Here is a 24,566-nt window from a genome sequence, read left to right as displayed (position 1 = left end):
AGTAAAGCCAAGACATTTGAGTAAAGCCAAGACATTTGAGTAAAGCCAAGACATTTGAGTAAAGCCAAGACATTTGAGTAAAGCCAAGACATTTGAGTAAAGCCAAGACATTTGAGTAAAGCCAAGACATTTGAGTAAAGCCAAGACATTTGAGTAAAGCCAAGACATTTGAGTAAAGCCAAGACATTTGAGTAAAGCCAAGACATTTGAGTAAAGCCAAGACATTTGAGTAAAGCCAAGACATTTGAGTAAAGCCAAGACATTTGAGTAAAGCCAAGACATTTGAGTAAAGCCAAGACATTTGAGTAAACCCAAGACATTTGAGTAAACCCAAGACATTTGAGTAAAGCCAAGACATTTGAGTAAACCCAAGACATTAGCTAAAATGGATGATCCATCACTGGAAATTAAACCGGAATTGTTATGTAATAGAATGTTAAAGCTGCAATATGTCACTTTTTGCGTAACCCAACCAATTTCACATAGAAATGTGACTTATAGCTCTGTCATTCTCATTGAAAGCAAGTCTAAGACGCAGTAGATCTGTTCCATGTGCGCTATTTCTATGCTTCCCGTGTTTAAGTTTCATTTTTTCGGTTTTGTACACCAGGTGAAAATACAGTACCAGTCAAAAGTTTGGACACCTACTCATTCAATGACTTAATTTTTTTAAACTCTTTTCTACATTGTAGAATAATAGTGAAGACATCTAAACTATGAAATAACACATGGAATCATGTAGTAACCATAAGTGTTAAAGAAATCAAAATATATTTGAGATTCTTCAAAAAACTCTGCGTCTCACAAAGACACGGCGGTTGGAACCAAAAGTCTCACATTTTAACTCATCAGACCAAAGGACTGATTCTCCTTTTTGGTTCTCCTTTCCTGTGGCGGTCCTCATGAGAGCCAGTTTCATCATAGCGCTTGAAGGTTTTTGCGACTGCACTTGAAGAAGCTTTCAAAGTTCTTGAAATTTTCCGGATTGACTGACCTTCATGTCTTAAAGTAATGATGGACTCTCATTTCTCTTTGCTTATTTGAGCTGTTCTTGCCATAATATGGACATAGTCTTTTACCAAAGAGTGTGCAAAGCTGACCACAAAGCGAAGGGTGGCTACTTTGAAGAATCTCAAATATATTTTTGATTCATTTAACACTTAGTTGATTACTACTTGATTCCATATGTTCTTTCATAATTTTGATGTCTTCACTATTATTCTACAATGTAGAAAATAGTAAAAATAATGAAACTGTTGAATGAGTAGGTGTGTCCAAACTTTTGACTGGTACTGTATATTTCACAGCGGTTTAGATGATTCTCTACACTATACTTGCTTCTTTGTCACAAACTGAAATTAGGCAATCTATTAATTTTAGCAACCAGGAAATGGTGAAGCGATTTCTGCATAGTGTATATTTATTCTGGGTTATTTCAAAGTTACTGGTCAGTCGCTAAAATACCTCCACTGATGTAAACACTTGATATGCCTGTTTAGTATACTTACACAGGTCTGTGTGTTCTACTTAAAACTAAATTTGTCAGCTGGAGTTATCACCCTAAATCAGATGGAAAGGAAAAGCAGAACTGAAAAGGAATGAGCGTTACACAATAGCTCTTTCAATATATCTTTTTTTGATCTTGTATTGAGATGAAGCAGAGAGAGGGGAAACGATGCAATGATTCCTTACTGGCTCTGGGTGACTTGTTAGTTTGTGGAGTTGGTTCATTTGTAAGCTTATGCGCTGATAGTGGTGCCTGGAGAAGTGGGTATACTCTAATTATGCTAAAACATTTCCAAAACGCCCGCCCCGTGAAGGAAAGGTGCCCTATGGGAAGAATTCTATGAGAAACGGTGACTTTTACACTCTGAATGACCTAAAATCATAAATTCCATATTGGTCTTTCACAGTCAGGCCAACCCAAGCTGTACTGGGCAAGTAGGCTAATATTAGTCCTCCTATTGAAACCGATAAATGAGACTGTCAACTGAGTCTGAAATGTACAGGTTTCAGATTTTGCTCTGTCACTTTTTTTTGCATAAATACAACACAATTGTATGTTCTAATGCCATAACAATGCTTAAACCACATCAGGAGACCACATTTGAGGTCTGGGAAAAATCTAATGTTGATTTGAGTGTAGTTGCCTTTTAACTCGATGTGTGCAGGCACACGTAGCACTGTTTGGTTAACAGTATTTCTGTTGTACATGAGATGGAGTTTGCAAAAGAAATGACCACTGGATTGATGCTAATTATCATTATATTCTGGCAGATAACTAGCTCCAAAGTAGACTATGCCTAACATTTTAATAGTTTTTGGGAAAGCCTTTCCATCTACCAGAAGACATTTAGGCCTATTATTAGCATCCCTGTACTTTTCCTGTTGCTTCATTGTTTGACACCTGGACATTTTACTTCATATTATGAGGCATTACCTTGCTTCAAAGTGGACTTACTCATGCGTTCTATTGGTTTTCTTTAAACTTTCATTGTCTCGCAGCCGACGGCATTATCCTAATCATATTAGCGGCCCATGAAAGTTGTTGCATCTTTAAATCTCCCTTCTTTCAAAGTTTCTAACCAATATTTCCATCTCTGGCCATGAAACCGCTCGCATGTGCGGTGCTTATTTTAGAATGGTGTTTTCCTGCAATTGAATTTTGGAACATTCATGTGTAAGCCTACTGCTATGTGTACATTGCTGTGCCTAAAATGTGAAGAAATAGTAGTTTAGCAACATGTTAAGCTAAACATTTTAATCTGTTCCATCAGCCTTATTAATTGATATGGCATATACATTCGGAAAGTATTCAAACCCCTTGACTCGCATTTTGTTACATAACAGCCTTATTTTAAAATTGATTAAAATTTTGTTTTCCCTCACTAATCTACACACAATACCCAATAATGACGAAGCAAAAATTGGTTTCTATAAATTGTAGAAAATGTGTGTATATTATTTTACTAAAATATTACATTTACATAAGTATTCAGACCCTTTACTCAGTACTTTGGCAGCGAGTTCAGCCTTGAGTTTCTTGTGTATGACGCTACAAGCTTGGGACACCTGTATTTGGAGTTTCTTTCATTTATTCTCTACCAGGTTGGATGGGGAGCATCTCCGCACATATTTTCTGGTCTGTCCAGAGATGTTCAAGTCTGGGCTCTGGCTGGGCCACTCAAGGACATTCAGAAACTTGTCCCAAAGCCACTCGTGCCTTGTTTTGACTGTGTGCTTAGGGTCGTTGTCCTGTTGGAAGGTGAACCTTCGACCCAGTCTGATGTCCTGAGCGCTCTGGAGCAGGACATCAGTGTCCTTTTCTCCTGTCATCTTTCCCTCGATCCTGACTAGTCTCCCAGTCCCCACAGCATGATGCTGCCACCCATGCTTCACCGTAGGGAGGGTGCAAGGTTTCCTCCAGACGTGACGCTTGGCATTCAGGCCAAAGCGTTCAATATTGGTTTCTAGAGACTAGAGAATCATTTTCTCATGGTCTGAGTCCTTTAGGTGCCTTTTGGCAAACTTGAAGTGGGAGGTCATGTGCTTTTTACTGAGGAGTGGCTTCCATCTGGTTGGTAGAGTGCTGCAGAGATGGTTGTCCTTCTGGATGATTCCCCCATCTCCACAGAGGAACTCTGGAGCTCTGTCAGAGTGACCATCTGGATCTTGGTCACCTTCCTGACCAAGGCCCTTCTTCCCAGATTGCTCAGTTTTGCCGGGCAGACGGCTCTAGGAAGAGTCTTGGTGGTTCCAAACTTCCTCCATTTTAAGAATGATGGAGGCAGGACTCACGTGGGACCGCCAAAAAAGAAGGCAGCCCATTAGAGAGCTCCTAATACCCAAATGTAAATACTGAAATTTAACGGCACACACTTTCATTTTTGTCTTAATATATTGACTTGTAGTACAGTTTAATATAAAGATAATTCACATTTTGAAACGTCTCGCTAAGGTGGCGTTATTGGAATGTCAATACACACTAAAAACTTCAAGCCTATTCACAGAAGGCCACATTGGCTAGCAAACAAACAGCAAGTCCTCCTGAATCCCCCCCACCAAGACATGGATAAAAACTTCAGAACTAAAGGAAAAAGTTGATGCGATACAAAAGAGGACGGATGGGGCAGAGGGATGGATTCTGACAGTGGAGGATGCCATCTCCCGTCTGGAGAATGGTAGTTAGAATCACAAGAAAAAGCTGGATATATTGTGGAATTGTGTCGAAGAACTTGAACAGAAGTAGGAGAAATACGGTGATGTTGGTTAATCTGAAAGAGGGGAGTGAGGTTGGCGGTGGACTAATCTTGTGTGTGTGTGCAGAAAATCACTGAAGAAGGATTTGGATTTGATGACTTGAACGAACCCATCGCAGTTTAACCATGCCTGACGAGAATAGGCCCCCGAGAACGGTTCTCATCCACTTCTTACGATTTACAACCTGGGACAAGGTACTTAAAGCAGCAAAAGAAAAGGGTGGTTCAGTGTGTAGGCCGCCAGCTGTCTTATTTACCCGGACTTGTCCAAGGAACTGGCAATAAAGAGGAAGACGTTTGCAATGGTAAAGAAACATCCCTGAGAAGAATATCAGGCACACACTGGCATTCCCAGCGACCCTGCTCTTTTCTTGGAAGGGAAAGATAATTATTTTCAAGGACAACATGGAGGCAGAGATTTTTGCTAGAGTAAGGTGTTTAGCCTAGATAAAGAAGATGAGACGAAGTAAAATAGAAGTTGAATTGTATGCTGTTTACTATACAAATGAAGGTAGCTTATGTGTTTGCGGAACACAGGGGAGTGTTGCTAATTTAGCCTCGGCTTTCAAGTGCCTCACAGACCATAAGGAATTTTGAGTTGAGACTGCAGGTTATCTATCATCAAGAAGCAACGTTACGTTCCTGGTTGCTATGTTTTATTTTGGGATTGGTTTTCTACGTTTATTTAACTGTTTTATTGTACAGCTGGAGCATATATCGTGAAATGTTATATACGTGTGTTAAATGGGACACTTCACACTCACAGGCTGTAACTAATCAACACAAATATGGCTAATGGTTATGTAAACATAATCTATTGGAATATAAATGGTTGTGGTAACCAAGGAAAAATATTGACATTTTAAAATCAAAACAGGCAAATATTGTGTTCACCCAGGAATCACATTTAACAGATAGAGGCACTGAAATTTAGTGGAGGCTGGGTTGCAGAAGTTTATCATAGCTCATTTAATTCCAAACAAAATGGGGGATTATTCTGATAAACAAAATACTTAATTTTGAAGCAACACTGACGAGTTTGGCAGGCTTATCTGCATTGAGGCTCTTATAAATGGGATTAATGTAGTGTTATGCAGCATATATGCTCCCTACAATGAGGACACTGATATATATCTATATCTATATCATGAGGTAAACGTTATACTGGGAAATATGGAGGGGCAGATCGTCCTTGCTGGAGACTTCAACCTAGTGATTATTGATAGAAGTACATTTACAAGTAACTCCACGCCAAAGGATAGTCTTGCAATAAATACATATCCTAGCAGAGGATATGGGCCTTACAGACATATGGAGATGCATCCATCCTAATGATAGAGAATACACCTATTTTCTCCCACTTTCATAAGACACACACTAGAATAGATTTCTTCTTGATATCTAATTTCATGGTTAATAACGTGATTCATTTCAAGATTGGGCCCATTGCCGTCACAGATCATGCTGTAGTAGAGTTACATATTGATATAGACCATGCTATTACAAGATGAGATATTTAGCCAATCGCTAACAGATGATCTTACATCCTTTTTTGAGATCAACATAGGCTCAACTGGAAAAGAGTTTCACGGTATGGGAAACCTACAAAGCATATATTCGATGGAAAATAATGGCACGTGTCCAAAAAGAAGAGTGAAAGGGTTGAAGCAGTAAAAATGTTAGACACCCAGTATGTGGTTTGGAAGGGATTTGACAAGACATTTTACAGATGGCACATTTCAAACTGCCTGCAAATTGACATTTCAGTTACATGAAATGGATAACAAAAAGGCAGAATATGTACTGTTTTTATACTTTTTAAACCAGTTTTTATGAGGGAGGTGAGACGATAGGCAGGCTACTAGTAAGACAACTAAAAATGCTGAACACTTGTAACATAATTCCAGCAATTAAGAAGGGCAATAAGATGGTGACTTCAATCAAAGAGAAAGTGTGTTTCAATGTTTTTATGAAGATTTATATTAGAGATGCATGATTATATAGGTGAACATATTGGAATCGGACAATATTAACTAAAAATGCCAACATCGGTATCGGTCGATGTCTATTTTAACGCCGACGTCAAAGCTGACGTGCATACCTAATATAACGTAGGTACATGATGTAATGATGTGCAATACAGCGTTCCTAACTTAGCCCACAATGTCTGCTGTGTGGGTCGAGCAGTCAACAAGTCGAGTAGTCATTTGAAAGAGTAAGAAAATTCAAAGGCCGAAATTCATTAAAGCGAAGATAATGGAATTCATTGCCCTTGACAATCAACCATTCTCTGTTGTGGGTGATGTTGGCTTTCGCCGACTGGTCAAGCGCCGGTACACACTACCAAGTCTGCTATTTTTCAGATGTTGCCCTACCGGATGGCGCCACTGCTATTAGCGTCACGCCATTTGGGTCTTTGCATGTCAAAAGATACAGTACCACTGTCAAAGCTGTATAAACGTCTGCAAACACCGGCCATGAACGATGTGTTTTCAATACCGCTTTGGTAATAAAGCATCATTTGTTCGACCGCAACTTCGGGGGAAGCTACAGTTGAAGTCGGAAGTTTACATACACATACATACACCATTGCCTACAAACACAGTTTTTCCCAATTCCTAACATTCAATCCTAGTAAAAATTCCCTGTCTTAGGTCAGTTAGGATCACCACTTTATTTTAAGAATGTGAAATGTCAGAATAATAGTGATTTATTTCCGCTTTTATTTCTTTCATCACATTCCCAGTGGGTCAGAAATGTACATGCACTCAATTAGTATTTGGTAGCATTGCCTATAAAATGTTTAGCTTGGGCCAAATGTTTTGGGTAGCCTTCCTCAAACTTCCCACAATAAGTTGGGTGAATTTTGTTGGCCTCCTTGCTCACAACACTCTTTTTCAGTTCTGCCCAGAAATGTTGTATAGGATTGAGGTCAGGGCTTTGTGATGGCCCAATATTGTGACTTTGATGTCCTTAAGCCATTTTTGTTGTGTGTTTTTTTATTTATTTAATTTGACCCCTTTTTCTCCCCAATTCCGTGGTATCCAATTGTTTTAGTAGCTACTATCTTGTCTCATCGCTAAAACTCCCGTACGTGCTCCGGAGAGACGAAGGTTGAAAGTCATGCGTCCTCCAATACACAACCCAACCAAGCCGCACTGCTTCTTAACACCGCGCGCATCCAACCCGGAAGCCAGCCGTACCAATGTGTCGGAGGGAACACAGTGCACCTGGCAACCTTGGTTAGCGCACTGCGCCCGGCCTGCCAAGGGAGTCGCTGGTGCGCGATGAGACAAGGACATCCCTACCTCCCTAACCCGGACGACACTAGGCCAATTGTGCGTCGCCCCACGGACCTCCCGGTCGCGACTGGTTACGACAAAGCCTGGGCGCGAACCCAGAGTCTCTGATGGCACAGCTGGCGCTGCAGTACAGCGCCCTTAACCACTGCGCCACCCGGGAGGCCCTCTTAAGCCATTTTGCCACAACTTTGGAAGTCTGCTTGGGGTCATTGTCCATTTGGAAGACCCATTTGCGACCAAGCTTTAATTTCCTGACTGATGTCTTGAAACGTTCCTTCAATATATCCACATAATTTTCCATCCTCATGATGCCACCTATTTTGTGAAGTGCACCAGTCCCTCCTGCAGCAAAGCACCCCCACAACATGATGCTGCTACCCCTTGCTTCACGGTTGGGATGGTGTTCTTCTGCTTGCAAGCCTCCCCCTTTTTCCTCCAAACATTACGATGGTTATTATGGCCAAATAGTTCTGTTTTTGTTTCATCAGACCAGAGGACATTTCCCCAAAAAGTACAATCTTTGTCCCCATGTGCAGTTCCAAACCGTAGTCTGGCTTTTTATGGTGGTTTTTGAGCAGTTGCCTCTTCCTTGCTGAGTGGCCTTCCAGGTTATGTTGATATAGGACTCGTTTTACTGTGGATATAGATACTTTTGTACCCGTTTCCTCCAGCATCTTCACAAGGTCTTTGCTGTTGTTCTGGGATTGATTTGCACTTTTCGCATCCAAAGGACATTTATCTCTAAGAGACAGAATGCGTCTCCTTCCTGAGCGGTATGACAGCTGCGTGGTCCCATGGTGTTTATACTTTCGTACTATTGTTTGTACAGATGAACATTGTACCTTCAGGCATTTGGAAATTGCTCCCAAGGATGAACCAGACTTGTGGTGGTCTACAATTTTCTTTCTGAGGTCTTGGCTGATTTCTGATTTTCTATGATGTTAAGCAAAGAGGCACTGATTTTGAGGGTAGGCCTTGAAATACATCCACAGGTACACCCCCAATTGACTCAATTGATGTAAATTAGCCTATCAGAAGCTTCTAAAGCTATAACATTATTTTCTGGAATTATCCAAGCTGTTTAAAGGCAAAGTCAATTTCGTGTTTGTAAACTTCCGAAATAATGTCTGTAAACAATTGTTGGAAAAATTACTTGTCATGCACACAGTAGATGTCCTAACCCACTTGCCAAAACTATAGTTTGTTAACAAGAAATTTGCGGAGTGGTTAAAAAAAACAAGTTTTAATTATTCCAACCTAAGTGTATGTGAACTTCCAACTTCAACTGTAGCCAGCACCAATACAACCAGCCTGAAAACAGAAACTGCAGAGTTGCAAAGAAAAAGCCATATCTCTGTCCAGTGTTTGTTGTGCCCATCTTTTTATTTGCCAGTCTGCCTAGAAGGCCAACATCCCGGAGTTGCCTCTTCAATGTTGATGTTGACTGGTGTTTTGCGGGTACTATTTAATGAAATTGCCAGTTGAGGACTTGTGAGGCCACTGTTTCTCAAACTAGACACTCAAATGTACTTGTCCTCTTGCTCAGTTGTGCACCGGGGTCTCCCAGTCTTTCTATTCTGGTTAGAGACAATTTGCGCTGTTCTGTAAAGGGAGTAGTACACAGCGTTGTATGAGATCTTCAGTTTCTTGTTAATTTCTCACATGGAATAGCCTTCATTTCTCAGAACAAGAATAGATTGACGAGTTTCAGAAGAAACGTAGTTTGTTTCTGGCCATTTTGAGCCTGTAATCAAACCCACAAATGCTGATGCTCCAGATACTCAACTAGTCTAAAGAAGGCCAGTTTTATTGCCTTTTTAAATCAGAACAACAGTTTTTAGCTGTGCTAACATAATTGCAAAAGGGTTTTCTAATGATTATTTAGCCTTTTTTGTCAATGATAAACGTGGATTAGCTAACACAACGTGCCATTGGAACACAGGAGTGATGGTTGGTGATAATGGGCTTCTGTACGCCTATGTAGATATTACACACAAAAAAATCTGCCGTTTTCAGCTACAATAGTCATTTATAACATTAACAATGTCTACACTGTATTTTAATGGACAAAAAAGTTGCCTTTTTTAAAAAGGTAATTTCTAAGTGACCCCAAACCTTTGAACGGTAGTGTATGTAAATGCCAACAAAATAACTTTTTTTGTGTGTGCAACCTTTTATTTAACATGGCAAGTCATGTAAGAACAAGTTTTTATTTACAATGTAAGACTACCCCAGACGACGCTGGGCCAATCATCGCCCTCCCAATCATGGCTGGATGTGATACAGCCTCGATTCGAACCAGGGACTGTAGTGACTCCTCTTGCACTGAGATGCAGTGCCTTAGACCGCTGCATCCATGTGTGGGTTTCAACTATTTAACTGTACTAGAATGCTTAAAAGGCTTCTAAAATGTTAAATATCTATTGTTTTTTTGACAAGGAAATAATTGGATATCTGTATCTGCCAAAAAAGTAATATCGGTGCATCACTAATTTATACACATCCTCCTTTTCATCGAGCCCTATAGATAAGAGTACAGAATACCTGGCTATCTGATAATCTACGTAAGAGGACATGGACTGTACTATAACAGAAGAGGATGTTAGAGCTGCCATTTTATCTATGAAAGCAGGGAAATCCCTGGGTCTGGACAGCCTTCCTGTAGAATATTATAAAAATTATATTGACATTCTTAAACCTGTATTGACAGTGGTTTTCCCAGGAGGCATTTAAAAATGGCACCCTTCCGGACACCTTTAATGAGGCTTTGATATGGCTGATTCCTAAAAAGGATAGAGATACTACAGAACCTGGGAATTTTAGAGTGATCAGCTTCAATGTGGATAGTAAGATTTTTACGAAGACCCTAGCAATACGCTTAGAAGGCACTACCTAATATTATACATAGTGACCAAGTAGGATTTATTAAGAACCAGACTTCAACTGATATATGAGGCTCTTACGTCTCATTTAGTTAAACCAATCAAATATAGTTCTTATCACTGCTTTCTCCTTAGATTCTGAGAAGGCATTTGATAGGGTAGAGTGGGCTTTTCTCTTAAGAACCCTAGAAAAATGTGGTTCTGGACCTGACTTGTAAATGGATAGGGTCCTCTATTCTAATCCTAAAGCATCAGTACAAATGGAATTATGTCTCCTTTTTTTTTCTCTTTCTAGAGGCACAAGGCAGTGTTGCTCGCTCTCCCCTCTCCTGTTCACCATAGTTTTAGAGCCCTTGCGACAATGATAAGAACAGATCCAGAAATAAGGGGTGTACATTGAGGAGGAAAATAATTCAAGCTGCTTATGTATGCAGATGATATTCTACTGCTGGACTCTGTCTGTACCATGATTACAAAATCAATTGGAATAAATCAAATACAGTTTTATCGACCACATACACATGGTTAGCAGAGGTTAATGCGAGTGTAGCGAAATGCTTGTGCTTCTAGTTCCAACAGTGCAGTAATATCTAACAATTTCCCAACAACTACCTAATAATACACACAATTCTAAAGGGGTGAATGCGAATATGTACATAGAAATATATGGATGAGCGATGGCCGAGCGGCATACGCAAGTGCAATAGATGGTATAAAATACAGTGTATATACATAGGCTATGAGTAAGATAAGATATGTAAACATCATTATTAAAGTGGCATTGTTTAAAGTGATTAGTGATCCATTTATTAAATTGGCCACTGATTGGGTCTCAATGTAGGGAGCAGCCTCTCTGAGTTAGTGATGGCTGTTTAACAGTCTGATGGTCATGATAGAAGTTGTTTTTCAGTCCCTCGTTCCCAGCTTTGATGCACCTGTACTGAACTCTCCTTCTGGATGGTAGCGGTGTGAACAGGCTTTGGCTCGGGTGGTTGTCCTTGATCTTTTTGGCCTTCCTGTGACATCGGGTGCTGTAGGTGTCATTTGAGGACAGGTAGTTTGCCCCCGGTGATGCGTTGTGCAGACCGCACCACCCTCTGGAGAGCCTTGCGGTTGAGGGCGATGTAGTTGCCGTACCAGGCTGTGATACAGCCCGACAGGATGTTCTCGATTGTGCGTCTGTAAAAGTTTGAGGGTTTTGGGTGACAAGTCACATTTCTTCAGCCTCCTGAGGTTGAAGAGGTGCTGTTGCTCAGTTTGTCTGTATGTAGTAATAAGACTTAATATTTCCTGGGGTAACAATGTAAGAAATAATACATAAAAAAAAACAAAATGCTGTATAGTTTCCTAAGGACTCGAAGCGAGGCGACCATCTCTGTCAGCGCCATCTTGCAATTAGTCAGAAGCAATGCCAATTAATGCCATATGTTACTATGGAACCGTTACCTTATTTAATGTCAAATGGGTTCCTACTGGGATTAAATATTTGGGCATTAAATTGAGCTCAAATTTGGACCAAGTGAAGAGACAAATTTTGAGCCACTACGATTAAAGATTAAGACCAATTTAGAAAAATGGTAAAAGGTAACTTTATGGGGAAAGATCAATGTGATTAAAGTGGTTGTGGTCCCACAATTGTATTATATCTATGCAATGTTACCTATGAATATTTCAGACTGAACAACATGACAAATTAACTAAATACTTTGTGGGAAAAACACAGGATTAATATGAAGAAAATGTGCTCACCAAGGGATGTTGGAGGCTTGGCTTTACCAGATGTTAAATTGTACAATTTATCATTTGAAATGGTTAAATTGGCAAAGCTTTGGGGCAAAGGGATGCTGGCTTGGATTGTGTAACAAAGTTATCCTTTCACTTCTGTTGATACTCTCACATAGTCTTACATGGGAGTTTAAATAGACTTCTCCCAACTCAATTTTGTTACACTCAGAAGTGTAGGAATAGTACACAAGATGTGGAATTTCACATCTAAAACAAGGATACTCATCATTGTGGCACAATCCTAGGCTACGGATTGGAAAGAAGGCTGTGTACTGGAAACAGTGGCTAATGAAAGGAATTCATACTATAGGTGATCTGTACAATGAAGAGGTTTTAATGTTCTACCCCGATTTGGTACGAAAATAGGATGTTGGAGACGAGGGACATTTCTGGAAATATTTACAATTGAGATGTTTGTTAACCTGAAATCCAGGAAAGAATCCAATAGCTGAGTATTTGGAATTACCCAAACATAAAGCAGCCATTTTCTACTCAATATTTCATCATCTGCAGAGTAAAGACTGTAAACACCTCAGAACAATATATCAAATTGACCTATGATTTAACTGATACCTGTTTGAAGATCTTGTCCAGCTCAGGGAGGAACATAAGGGAAGCCAGGGGGAAATTTACTTAATATAGGATACTACATAGGTTTTATTAGACCCCAACAGGGCTTCATAAGATGGGGCTGACCAACAATTCTCTGTGTTGGAAATGTCAAAAAGACACTGGGATATGCAACACGCAATATGGGAATGAACATTAGTTATACCTTTCTGGAAAGATGTTTTGAAATATCTGGAGGAATGTCTCTTGGGCAAAAGAACAGAGTTACATTAGGTAACAAATTAGGAATTTGCACTGATCACTGTTGGTGTCGTTACAGCAGCTAGAGTAATCCTTAGAATTTGGAAGGGTCATGCCTCCAATCAATGTTGGAGGTTGCATCTAATGAACAAATGGTTGCTAGTATCACCGATAGAAACGACAATTCTAGAAGCTGGATGCATTTTATTTGTAATGTTTCTAAGACTGGGAGGTGATTACTTGTGAACCCATTCAGTTCTGTATTTTAACTTGTGAGATACTATTTGACTGTGCTATGTTGGAGGATTTGTATTTATGTCATGCTCAAAGTTTTATGCTGTACGATGTTTTATTTTTTATTTGTTTGTGGAAAAAATAGATCTAACAAAAATAAAAAGAATGATTGAGGCCACTGGGGACCTTCAGTGCTGCAGAAATGTTTTTGTACCCTTCCCCAGATCTGTCTCAACACAAACCTGTCTTGGAGCTCTACGCACAATTCCTTTGACCTCATGGCTTTGTTTTTGCTCTGATATGCATTGTCAACTGTGGGACCTTAAATAGACGTGTGTGTGTGTGTGTGTGTGTGTGTGTGTGTGCCTTTCCAAATCATGTCCAATCAATTTAATTGACCACAGGTAGACTCCAATCAGCTGTAGAAACATCTCAAGGATGATCGATGGAAACAGGATGCACCATAGCAAAGTGTCTGAATACTTATGTAAATAAGGTATTTCTGTTAATTCATTTTAAATAATTGTATCAATTTTAGATTAAGGCTGTAACGTGGAAAAAGTCAACGGTTCTGAATACACTGCACTTCCGCTAGACTACTTGGATGCGTATCAGTGTGGATGAAGAAGGGAGTATGCGCAATGCCCACTGAAAGTGTGTATGTGGTCTATATCTGCGTATATACACCACTGTGCTGATATCTCTCTTCTTGTCCTTGTTTTGCCTTGCCTGTGTTGGGTTAGATTATGTTTTTGCCTGGGCCTGTGTAGGGTTAGATTATGTTTTTGCCTGGGCCTGTGTAGGGTTAGATTATGTTTTTGCCTGGGCCTGTGTAGGGTTAGATTATGTTTTTGCCTTGCCTGTGTTGGGTTAGATTATGTTTTTGCCTGGGCCTGTGTAGGGTTAGATTATGTTTTTGCCTGGGCCTGTGTAGGGTTAGATTATGTTTTTGCCTGGGCCTGTGTAGGGTTAGATTATGTTTTTGCCTTGCCTGTGTTGGGTTAGATTATGTTTTTGCCTTGCCTGTGTTGGGTTAGATTATGTTTTTGCCTTGCCTGTGTTGGGTTAGATTATGTTTTTGCCTTGCCTGTGTTGGGTTAGATTATGTTTTTGCCTGGGCCTGTGTAGGGTTAGATTATGTTTTTGCCTTGCCTGTGTTGGGTTAGATTATGTTTTTGCCTTGCCTGTGTTGGGTTAGATTATGTTTTTGCCTTGCCTGTGTTGGGTTAGATTATGTTTTTGCCTGGGCCTGTGTTGGGTTAGATTATGTTTTTGCCTGGGCCTGTGTAGGGTTAGATTATGTTTTTGCCTGGGCCTGTGTAGGGTTAGATTATGTTTTTGCCTGGGCCTGTGTAGGGTTAGATTATGTTTTTGCCTGGGCCTGTGTAGGGTTAGATTATGTTTTTGCCTGGGCCTGTGTAGGGTTAGATTATGTTTTTGCCTGGGCCTGTGTAGGGTTAGATTATGTTTTTGCCTGGGCCTGTGTAGGGTTAGATTATGTTTTTGCCTGGGCCTGTGTAGGGTTAGATTATGTTTTTGCCTGGGCCTGTGTAGGGTTAGATTATGTTTTTGCCTGGGCCTGTGTAGGGTTAGATTATGTTTTTGCCTGGGCCTGTGTAGGGTTAGATTATGTTTTTGCCTGGGCCTGTGTAGGGTTAGATTATGTTTTTGCCTGGGCCTGTGTAGGGTTAGATTATGTTTTTGCCTGGGCCTGTGTAGGGTTAGATTATGTTTTTGCCTGGGCCTGTGTAGGGTTAGATTATGTTTTTGCCTGGGCCTGTGTAGGGTTAGATTATGTTTTTGCCTGGGCCTGTGTTGGGTTAGATTATGTTTTTGCCTGGGCCTGTGTAGGGTTAGATTATGTTTTTGCCTGGGCCTGTGTAGGGTTAGATTATGTTTTTGCCTGGGCCTGTGTAGGGTTAGGTAGGGAAGGGAATTTCTTTGAAGTGGAGGCTCCATTATGGATCTATCTGTATGTAGATTAGTTGATGTTGCAAAGTGTTGCACTTTTAGCTTTTCATGCTAACTATGGTAACTACCTCAGTCTCTCCCCTCACTATCCTGGCCTATGAGTGCATCAACAGCTGGACTACAGAGAGGCAGGTGTTAGCCCTAACCCTTCAGCTTTCCCTGCAGAGCGGCTGGTGTTAGCCCTAGCCCGTTAGCTTTCCCTGCAGAGCGGCTGGTGTTAGCCCTAACCCTTCAGCTTTCCCTGCAGAGCGGCTGGTGTTATGCCCTAACCCTTCAGCTTTCCCTGCAGAGCGGCCGGTGTTAGCCCTAACCCTTCAGCTTTCCCTGCAGAGTGGTTGGTGTTAGCCCTAACCCTTCAACTTTCCCTGCAGAGTGGCCGGTGTTAGCCCTAGCCCGTTAGCTTTCCCTGCAGAGCGGCTGGTGTTAGCCCTAACCCTTCAGCTTTCCCTGCAGAGCGGCTGGTGTTAGCCCTAGCCCGTTAGCTTTCCCTGCAGAGCGGCCGGTGTTAGCCCTAACCCTTCAGCTTTCCCTGCAGAGCGGCCGGTGTTAGCCCTAGCCCGTTAGCTTTCCCTGCAGAGCGGCCGGTGTTAGCCCCAGCCCATTAGGTTTCCCTGCAGAGCGGTAGCTTTCCCTGCAGAACATTAGTTTAAATGATCTTTCAATTTTCAGACCAAGCGTTGGTACCATGAGGGTTTAGCCACAAGGCTGTGAACAGAGATAAATTACCTCATGAGGAAATAGTCGACACAGGGAATTGAACTGGCCAGAGGAAGTAATGAGTATTACTGTACACTGGCCTGCTTACCACTTTCTATGTGGAAAATTCTAGAATAGTGAGATGTCCACTGTTGTGGATGCAACTCAGTACATTACAATAATGTACCAGCAAACACTGCCATTTTAATGACTTCAGGGTTGTCTACTCAGTAGGCATTCCTATCCAGAGACATTTAGTTGAAATATGCCAGTTTGTGTACAGTTTAAGTCGGAAGTTTACCTACACTTAGGTTGGAGTCATTAAAACTCATTTTTCAACCACTCCACAAATTTCTTGTTAACACACTATAGTTTTGGCAAGTCGGTTAGGACATCTACTTTGTGCATGACATAAGTCATTTTTCCAATAATTGTTTACAGATTGTTTCACTTACAAATTACTGTATTACAATTCCAGTGGGTCAGAAGTTTACATACACTAAGTTGACTGTGCCTTTTTAAACAGCTTGGATGGAAAATTCCAGAAAATGATGTCATGGCTTTAGAAGCTTCTGATAGGCTAAGTAACATCATTTGAGTCAATTGGAGGTGTACCTGTGGATGTATTTCAAGGCCTACCTTCAAACTCAGTGCCTCTGCGTGACATCATTGGGAAATCAGCCAAGAACCAAGTCTGGTTCCTCCTTGGGAGCAATTTCCAAATGCCTGAAGGTACCATGTTCATCTGTACAAATAATAGTACGCATGTATAAACACCATGGAACCACGCAGCTGTCATACCACTCAGGAAGTAGACGTGTTCTGTCTCCTAGAGATGAACGTTCTTTGGTGCGAAAAGTGCAAATCAATCCCAGAACAACAGCAAAGGACCTTGTGAAGATGCTGGAGGAAACAGGTACAAAGTATCTATATCCACAGTAAAACGAGTCCTACATCGACATAACCTGAAGGCCTCTCAGCAAGGAAGAAGCCACTGCTCCAAAACCGCCATATAAAAGCCAGACTACGGTTTGCATCTGCACATGGGGACAAAGATCGTACTTTTTGGAGAAATTTCCTCTGGTCTGATGAAACAAAGATAATAGAACTGTTGACCATCATTATATTTGGAGAAAAAACAGGGAGGCTTGCAAACCAAAGAACACCCATCCCAACCGCGAAGCACAGGGGGTGGCAGCATCATGTTGTGAGGGTGCTTTGCTGCAGGAGGGACTGGTGCACTTAACAAAATAGATGGCATCATGATGTAGGAAAATTATGTGAATATATTGAAGCAACATCTCAAGACATCAGACAGGAAATTAAAGCTTGGTTGCAAATGGGTAATGACCTCAAGCATACTTCCACAGTTGTGGCAAAATGGCTTAAGTACAACAACGTTAAGGTATTGGAGTGGCCATCACAAAGCCCTGACCTCAATCCTAAAGAACATTTCAGGGCAGAACTGAAAAAGCATGTTTGAGCATGGAGGCCTACAAACCTGACTCAGTTACACCAATTCTGTCAGGAGGAATGGGCCAAAATTCACCCAACTTATAGTGGGAAGGTACCCAAAACGCTTGACCCAAGTTCAGCAATTTATAGGCAATGCTCCCAAATACTAATTGAATGTATGTAAACTTCTGACCTACTGGGAATGTGATGAAATAAAAGCTGTAGTAAAATATGATGAAGTAAAAGCTGAAATAAATTGTTCTCACTACTATTATTCTGACATTTCACATTCTTAAAATAAAGTGGTGATCATAACTGACCTAAGACAGGGAATTTTTACTAGGATTAAATGACAGGAATTGTGACAAACTGAGTTTAAATGTATTTGGCTAAGGGGTCTGTGAACTTCCGACTTCAACTGTATATACACTCAGGTTTGTGTGCTCTACTCAACTCAACTCAGAGGCAAACCAGGCCTACAAATGAATGAGAGAATTATACAATCACTCTTTAATATCTTTCATTTGATCTTTCACTTCTGCTTTCATTGCCTTTTTTGGTAACATCTTTTTCGCAGTAAAAATGCTCTCCGCCGACTACTACTATATATACACACAGTGCAGTGTGTAACCTGATAGTAAAATGTCAAGCAATGTTTATAGCCTCATTGTAATGACACTACCTGTATGTATTTGTCTGTGTGTGTTTTAGGTGTGAACCAATCAGAACTCCAGCAGAGAGAGAGAAAAGCCAAGGACTCTGAGGGTGTTTCTCAAAATGCATACTTCCATATTCCACGCAAATAGGCACACGGGAGGGTTGAAGTATGAGTCCAAATCAAAGTATGCGAAACAGCACCGAAGGCACTTCTTGAATGCACACTCTGTTTTGTACATATTTTGAAGTATGCATTGATGCTAGCTTCAATGGAAAGTATTAAGGAAATATGATGCAACAACGTTAGAAATGATGGAGAATTTCCTGAAATCATTGGTGGCCATTATTTTAGCTGAAGCAGAGTAAATACACTCCGACATGTTGCCTATTCACATCTCAAATGTTTCCTGGCTACAATACTTTATCATTATATGTTAATAAATACATGCTGTGTTAATTTTGGCATGTTTAACTGCCTACGGACCGTAGATAACAAGCACATAAGTCAATAGGGCTAACTGGCTAGCTACCACTGTTAGCCAGCCAGATAGCTACAAATAATTGACATATTGCAAAATATTAGCTTTAGGTCATTTTTGCCTGTTAATGAAGTATCTGGTTAGCTACATTTACGATTCTCATATCTAGCTGATAATTATAAAGTAAAATGTTGCTTTGTGAATATCTTGTTTTGTCTTGTTGCCATTGTGGCTGGAAGAAGGTTCAGTGACGGGGGAGGTAAAGCGTGAGGTAATACAGTAGGGGGAGTGCGAGTGCTTCTCAGATGTGATGTGTTATGCATTCTCCACACTCTCGTCCTCATAAGAACATACTCAGTGAGAGTGTGGAGCACGGTATGCATATTGAGAAACACCCCGAGACTCATTCTGCATTCATATCCAAGTGAGAAGGAGGTTTCTACCACATACGACTGGGAAAAATCCACTTGAATGCCCCTCCAACTAGTAATTACTAGTGGGAACCTTGTCTATCACCCCTGCGCTCCAACCACATAATTTTCAGCAGATAAATGCAACAACAAAGCAATATGTATTAATATGGTTTGTGAACACTCATTTGTTTACAAGCATAATAGCTGTACTTTTAATTTATGGTTGAGGCAGCTGGTTTGCTATAAAAAATAGAGTTGCACACTATGAACTCCCAGTAATTTATTGGGTAAACCAACGTTTTGGCATCCTTGTGCCGCCTTGACCTGGTTCAAGCATTCATGACATTACCCTTTATGTGGACAAACGGTGCAACCAATGACAACAGTGAGGGGTGTGTCAGGGTTATTAGAATTAATTGAGTGACACTGTTAAGACTATAGTTTACAGCATGAATATATTAGGCTATTATCATATGGCAACATAATTAGATATTCTACATAATATTAGCATCAACATACATTGTTTAAATTAATTTCACAGTAACAGCCAGAAGTTTGGACACACTCGTTCTAGGTTAGTTAAAAAAATTAAATAAAACTTTTCTACATTGTAGAATAATAGAGACATCAAAACTATGAAATAACACATGGAATCATGTAGTAACCAAGAAAAGTGTTAAACAAATCAAAATATATTTGAGATTCTTCAAAGTAGCAACCTTTTGCCTTGATGACAGCTTTGCAAACTCTTGGCATTCTCTCAAACAGGTTCATGAGGTAGTCCCCTGGAATGCATTTCAATGAACAGGTGTGCCTTGTTAAAAGTTAATGCATTTGAGCCAATTAGTTGTGTTATGACAAGGTACAGTAGAGTTGGTATACAGAAGATAGCCCTATTTGGAGAAAAAAAAAGTCCATATGGCAAGAACAGCTCAAATAAGCAAAGAGAAACGACAGTCCATCATTACTTTAAGACATGAAGGTCAGTCAATACGGAAAATTTCAAGAACTTTTAAAGTTTCTTCAAGTGCAGTCGCAATGTGTATTTTCCACCGTGAAGCATGGAGGAGGAGGTGTGATAGTGCTTTGCTGGTGACACTGTCTGTGATTTATTCAGAATTCAAGGCACACTTAACCAGCATGGCTACCACAGCATTCTGCAGTGATGATGCCATTTTATCTGGTTTGCATTTCGTGGGACTATCATTTGTTTTTCAACAGGACAATGACCCAACACACCTCCAGGCTGTGTAAGGGCTATTTGACCAAGAAGGAGAGTGATGGTGTGCTGCATCAGATGACCTGGCCTCCACAATCACCTGACCTCAACCCAATTGAGATGGTTTGGGATGAGTTGGATTGCAGAGTGAAGGAAAAGCAGCCAACAAGTGCTCAGCATATATGGGAATTCCTTCAAGACTGTTGGAAAAGCATTCCAGGTGAAGCTGGTTGAAAGAATGCCAAAAGTGTGCAAAGCTGTCATCAAGGCAATGGGTGGCAACTTTGAGGAATCTAAAATAGCATATTTAGCATATATAACACTCTTTGGTTACTACATGATTCCATGTGTTATTTCATAGTTTGTCTTCACTATTATTCAACCATGTAGAAAATAGTACAAATTTAGAAAAACCCTTGAATGAGTAGGTGTGTCCATATTCTTGACTGGTACTGTATACATTTAATTGTTTCCAATTTAATAAAATGTTTGTTACATGTCATCTTTTGGTTCAACCATAATGCATAATAAGCATCTTGGGTGTACACTGATAAGCTGTAGAAAGAATATATTCATTAATAAGACTTTAAGAGTTCAAAGCATGTGAGTGCATCCAACTGGTAATTAACACTTTCATACTTGGTTATGAACGCAGCATAACTACATCTACAGTCACATGACTGGCTCCACTTCCATGTTCTGACCGGCAGGACCCCTGTGGTTTAGCTCTCTGACCAGACTATAAGCCACCCAGGGCCTCAGTGGGCTTTGTCTGGGACCTCACAAGGACAGTATACCGGACGCTGACACTCTGAAAAGCCTGGATACTGATGAACCTAAAATGATGTTTTTATTAGCAGTGTGATGCAATCAGATGACAGACGGATGTATCTCTCTGTGACGGAGCCTGTGTGAACTCACCAACCTATCCCAGGACACTCCGCTGGCCTATCTTAAAAACCTGCCCTCCTGTGTGTGTGTGTGAGAGTGACATCGCTCATGTTATGTTTCACATTTTTTATTTTTGCAAAACTTCACCGAATGGTAGGTTTTGGATGTTGTATATGTTCACAAGCTGTTTAAATGTGAATCTGTTTTTAGGTCAAATCAAATTTTATTTTTGTGTGTGTGTGTGTGTGTGTGTGTGTGTGTGTGTGTGTGTGTGTGTGTGTGTGTGTGTGTGTGTGTGTGTGTGTGTGTGTGTGTGTGTGTGTGTGTGTGTGTGTGTGTGTGTGTGTGTGTGTGTGTGTGTGTGTGTGTGTGTGTGTGTGTGTGTGTGTGTGTGTGTGTGTGTGTGTGTGTGTGTGTGTGTGTGTGTGTGTGTGTGTGTGTGTGTGTGTGTGTGTGTGTGTGTGTGTGTGTGTGTGTGTGTGTGTGTGTGTCACTTGAAACAATGAAACCATCAACACACTTCTACTGCTTCTGTCAGAGAACATTCATTAAATGCCATAGAAGTTAATTGTTGAACAGATTAAGAGCGTTTGATAAAATAATAAATACTAGCATTCTTTTTTTTCTCTTGAAAACACAGGCAGATAGTTTGTTTCTGGAGTGTATTTAGTGCGGTACTGTGTGTAAGAATGTTTTTTTTTTATGAAGAACCAAACCGTTCCTATTTTTCTTTACATTGAATTTATACCATGGGATGCTGCATCTTCCAATGCCCATTATCACAGTTAAAGTTACACGCCAGATGTTAGGAATGCAATAATAGTGCAGCATCCTAACTTTAAACATCTTGTATCCAGAATTTATTTTGCACAAATCTCCTAGTGACGTCAATGCGTAATTTTGGATTTCTGAATACCAAATGAACTAATGATTGTGTTCCGCATGCAGTCAGTTTTATTTTACCAGGCAAGTCAGTTAAGAACAAATTCTTATTTTCAAAGACGGCCTAGGAACAGTGGGTTAACTGCCTGCCTGTACCTTGTCAGCTTGGGGATTTGAACTTACAACCTTTCGGTTACTAGTCCAACGCTCTAACCACTAGGCTACCCTGCCGCCCAGTTACTTCATAAGTATGTTTAACTTTACCATGGAGTCAGTTACTTCATAAGTATGTTTAACTTTACCATGGAGTCAGTTTCTTCATAAGTATGTTTAACGTTACCATGCAGTCAGTTTCTTCATAAGTATGTTTAACTTCACCATGGAGTCAGTTTCTTCTTAAGTATGTTTAACTTTACCATGGAGTCAGTTTCTTCATAAGTATGTTTAACTTTACCATGCAGTCAGTTACTTCATAAGTATGTTTAACTTTACCATGGAGTCAGTTTCTTCATAAGTATGTTTAACTTCACCATGGAGTCAGTTTCTTCATAAGTATGTTTAACTTTACCAAGGAGTCAGTTTCTTCATAAGTATGTTTAACTTTACCATGCAGTCAGTTTCTTCATAAGTATGTTTAACGTTACCATGCAGTCAGTTACTTCATAAGTATGTTTAACTTCACCATGGAGTCAGTTTCTTCATAAGTATGTTTAACTTGATTTCTCCTTTGTTACCTGTATTACATTGTGATTTTTTTCACTGTATGCCAGCCTTGCTCTTCTGTCAATTAACGCACAAGCTTTCCTGAGACATGTAAGTGAATGTAAGTATCAGCTGTAGTTAGTGTTGTTTTATTGGTCTATTAGAGAGAATATGTAATCAGAGATTTGAGCTGCATCCCAATACATTCCGTGTCATGTTAATGATGTAGAGAGTTTTTTTGAGGTAAAGACATGAAAATAAACAGTTGTACCATTCTGATTTAGTCTGACCTTGTGCTGTTTGAAATTGTATCTGCTGCTTACCGATATTGTGAGGGTGTGTGCGCTTTCGAGAAATACAAGTATACATTGTTTTTGTGAACTTTTATTACCTTATCTCACCCTAACTTGTAAGCTCACTAACAAATCACATTAATCACAACAAGGAACATTCAAAAGACGTTGCCATGATTGTTTTTTCAGTGTAGGATTTTTGTTTAGTCTAATCCAGTTTGACAATATGTACATGTATAAACATACTATACTCGAATATATGAATTGTAATGATTCAAGTCCACGTTGAAAATTTGATTTAAAAATGGCTTCTATCAAACCGTTATGGAAGCATCTGTGCCATGGCCCAACATTACTGTAAGGACGGGAGAAAACAACAGATAAGCAGTGGAGGGATAAACAGCAGGTGTTTGACACGGAATCGTTTTTTTCCATTACACTTGCCTTCCACAGAAAAGAGAAATCTCTTCCAGGAAGCTGTGAAGTGGTCTCATTGACTAAAACCTGTCCGCGCTACTCTATTTCCCTCTTTTCTCCCTTTCCTCTGCTCCCGTGCCCCTTTCCCTCCACCTGCCCTGTCCCTAACCCTCCATCCATCCATCCATCACCTTTATCTTGTCTTTTTTTTGTTATCCATTTATTAATCAAAGCCGGATTAAAACTCTGGACAGAGACAAAGCTGGAAGGAGCGAGGGATGGGATGAAAAGCGGGGTAAATCCATCATTCACAGACTTCCTGTTGTGAAGGAGGGATTACTTGGGTACAATGGTGTGGTGGACAAAGCAACACACACACACCTGGCCACCTTTCGCTCTGCTCTCCACAGAGGAATTGGGTGAGAGAGAGGTCAGGCAGAAGGGTCAACACTGCTACACTAACAGCGATTAAGAGAGACATGCTCTTTTAGTTTCTGATCACAGAAAGTGTGTTCTGTTTCTCTGGCTTTCAGTTTCACTCATTTTGATACACTGGAGGATGAAGAAGGCGTCCTTTGGAGTGCTGCCCATTTAATTTTCTATGTAGCTGTTGATTAGTAAAGGACTTCAGTCCCAATGGGCACTCTCTTATGTGGATGATTTCAAGGTTGTCAATGATCACCATGTGCTTGAGTCCAATACACCTTACATCTCTTCCTTTGATGTGGAATAAATGCGGACTCCACAGAAACCTGACTTCCAGATGATTATATATATATATATATATATATATATATATATATATCACACACACATACATACATACATACATATCAGTAATTACTTACAGTTACACACGCTTCGGAGAATAGTCTGAACAGATCACCATCAAACCACATTTCTTTAGTACACAGAACACATAAGACCTACGAGTGACCCTGCATGCGATTGTAAAACATGTAGCCTAAGGCTCGCCACTGCACATTTCTGTCTATTAGAGCAGCCAAGAATTACTCCTCTGAAATATCTGCACTGTTTCATGTTGGAGACATACGCTGACGAATGTTCACCTTTACTCTAACTATCCATTCATCAAAGATTTTCTGCTGTAGTGGGGGGGGGGGCATTTCACTGTTAACTAACACACTTACGGGCCCTTCCCAACAATGCAGAGAAGAAAAAGGGAAATAATAACGAGGAATAAATACACAATGAGTTG

The 24,566-nt window shown here is 40.3% G+C and overlaps 1 protein-coding gene across 2 annotated transcripts in view; it reads left to right on the top strand.

The window, feature by feature from the left end:
• The window catches only part of LOC115128599 (ganglioside-induced differentiation-associated protein 2-like), a 39,477-nt gene extending 18,203 nt beyond the window's left edge, over positions 1 to 21,274 (top strand). Inside the window, exon 14 of one of the 2 annotated variants that reach the window (XM_029658575.2) lies at positions 21,020 to 21,274. In XM_029658575.2, coding sequence (XP_029514435.2) covers positions 21,020 to 21,040 — 21 coding nt within the window. In that variant the 3' untranslated portion in view covers positions 21,041 to 21,274. Of the gene's footprint in view, positions 1 to 18,105 lie in introns of both variants that reach the window. The other variant, XM_029658581.2, reaches the window with a different exon arrangement.
• Positions 21,275 to 24,566: the final 3,292 nt, after the last annotated feature.

This window comes from Oncorhynchus nerka, linkage group LG1, assembly GCF_034236695.1.
Source record: "Oncorhynchus nerka isolate Pitt River linkage group LG1, Oner_Uvic_2.0, whole genome shotgun sequence".
Classification (NCBI taxonomy): domain Eukaryota; kingdom Metazoa; phylum Chordata; class Actinopteri; order Salmoniformes; family Salmonidae; genus Oncorhynchus; species Oncorhynchus nerka.
The sequence above is the reverse complement of the archived record's forward strand: the minus strand, read 5'-3'. Positions and strand labels throughout refer to the sequence as shown.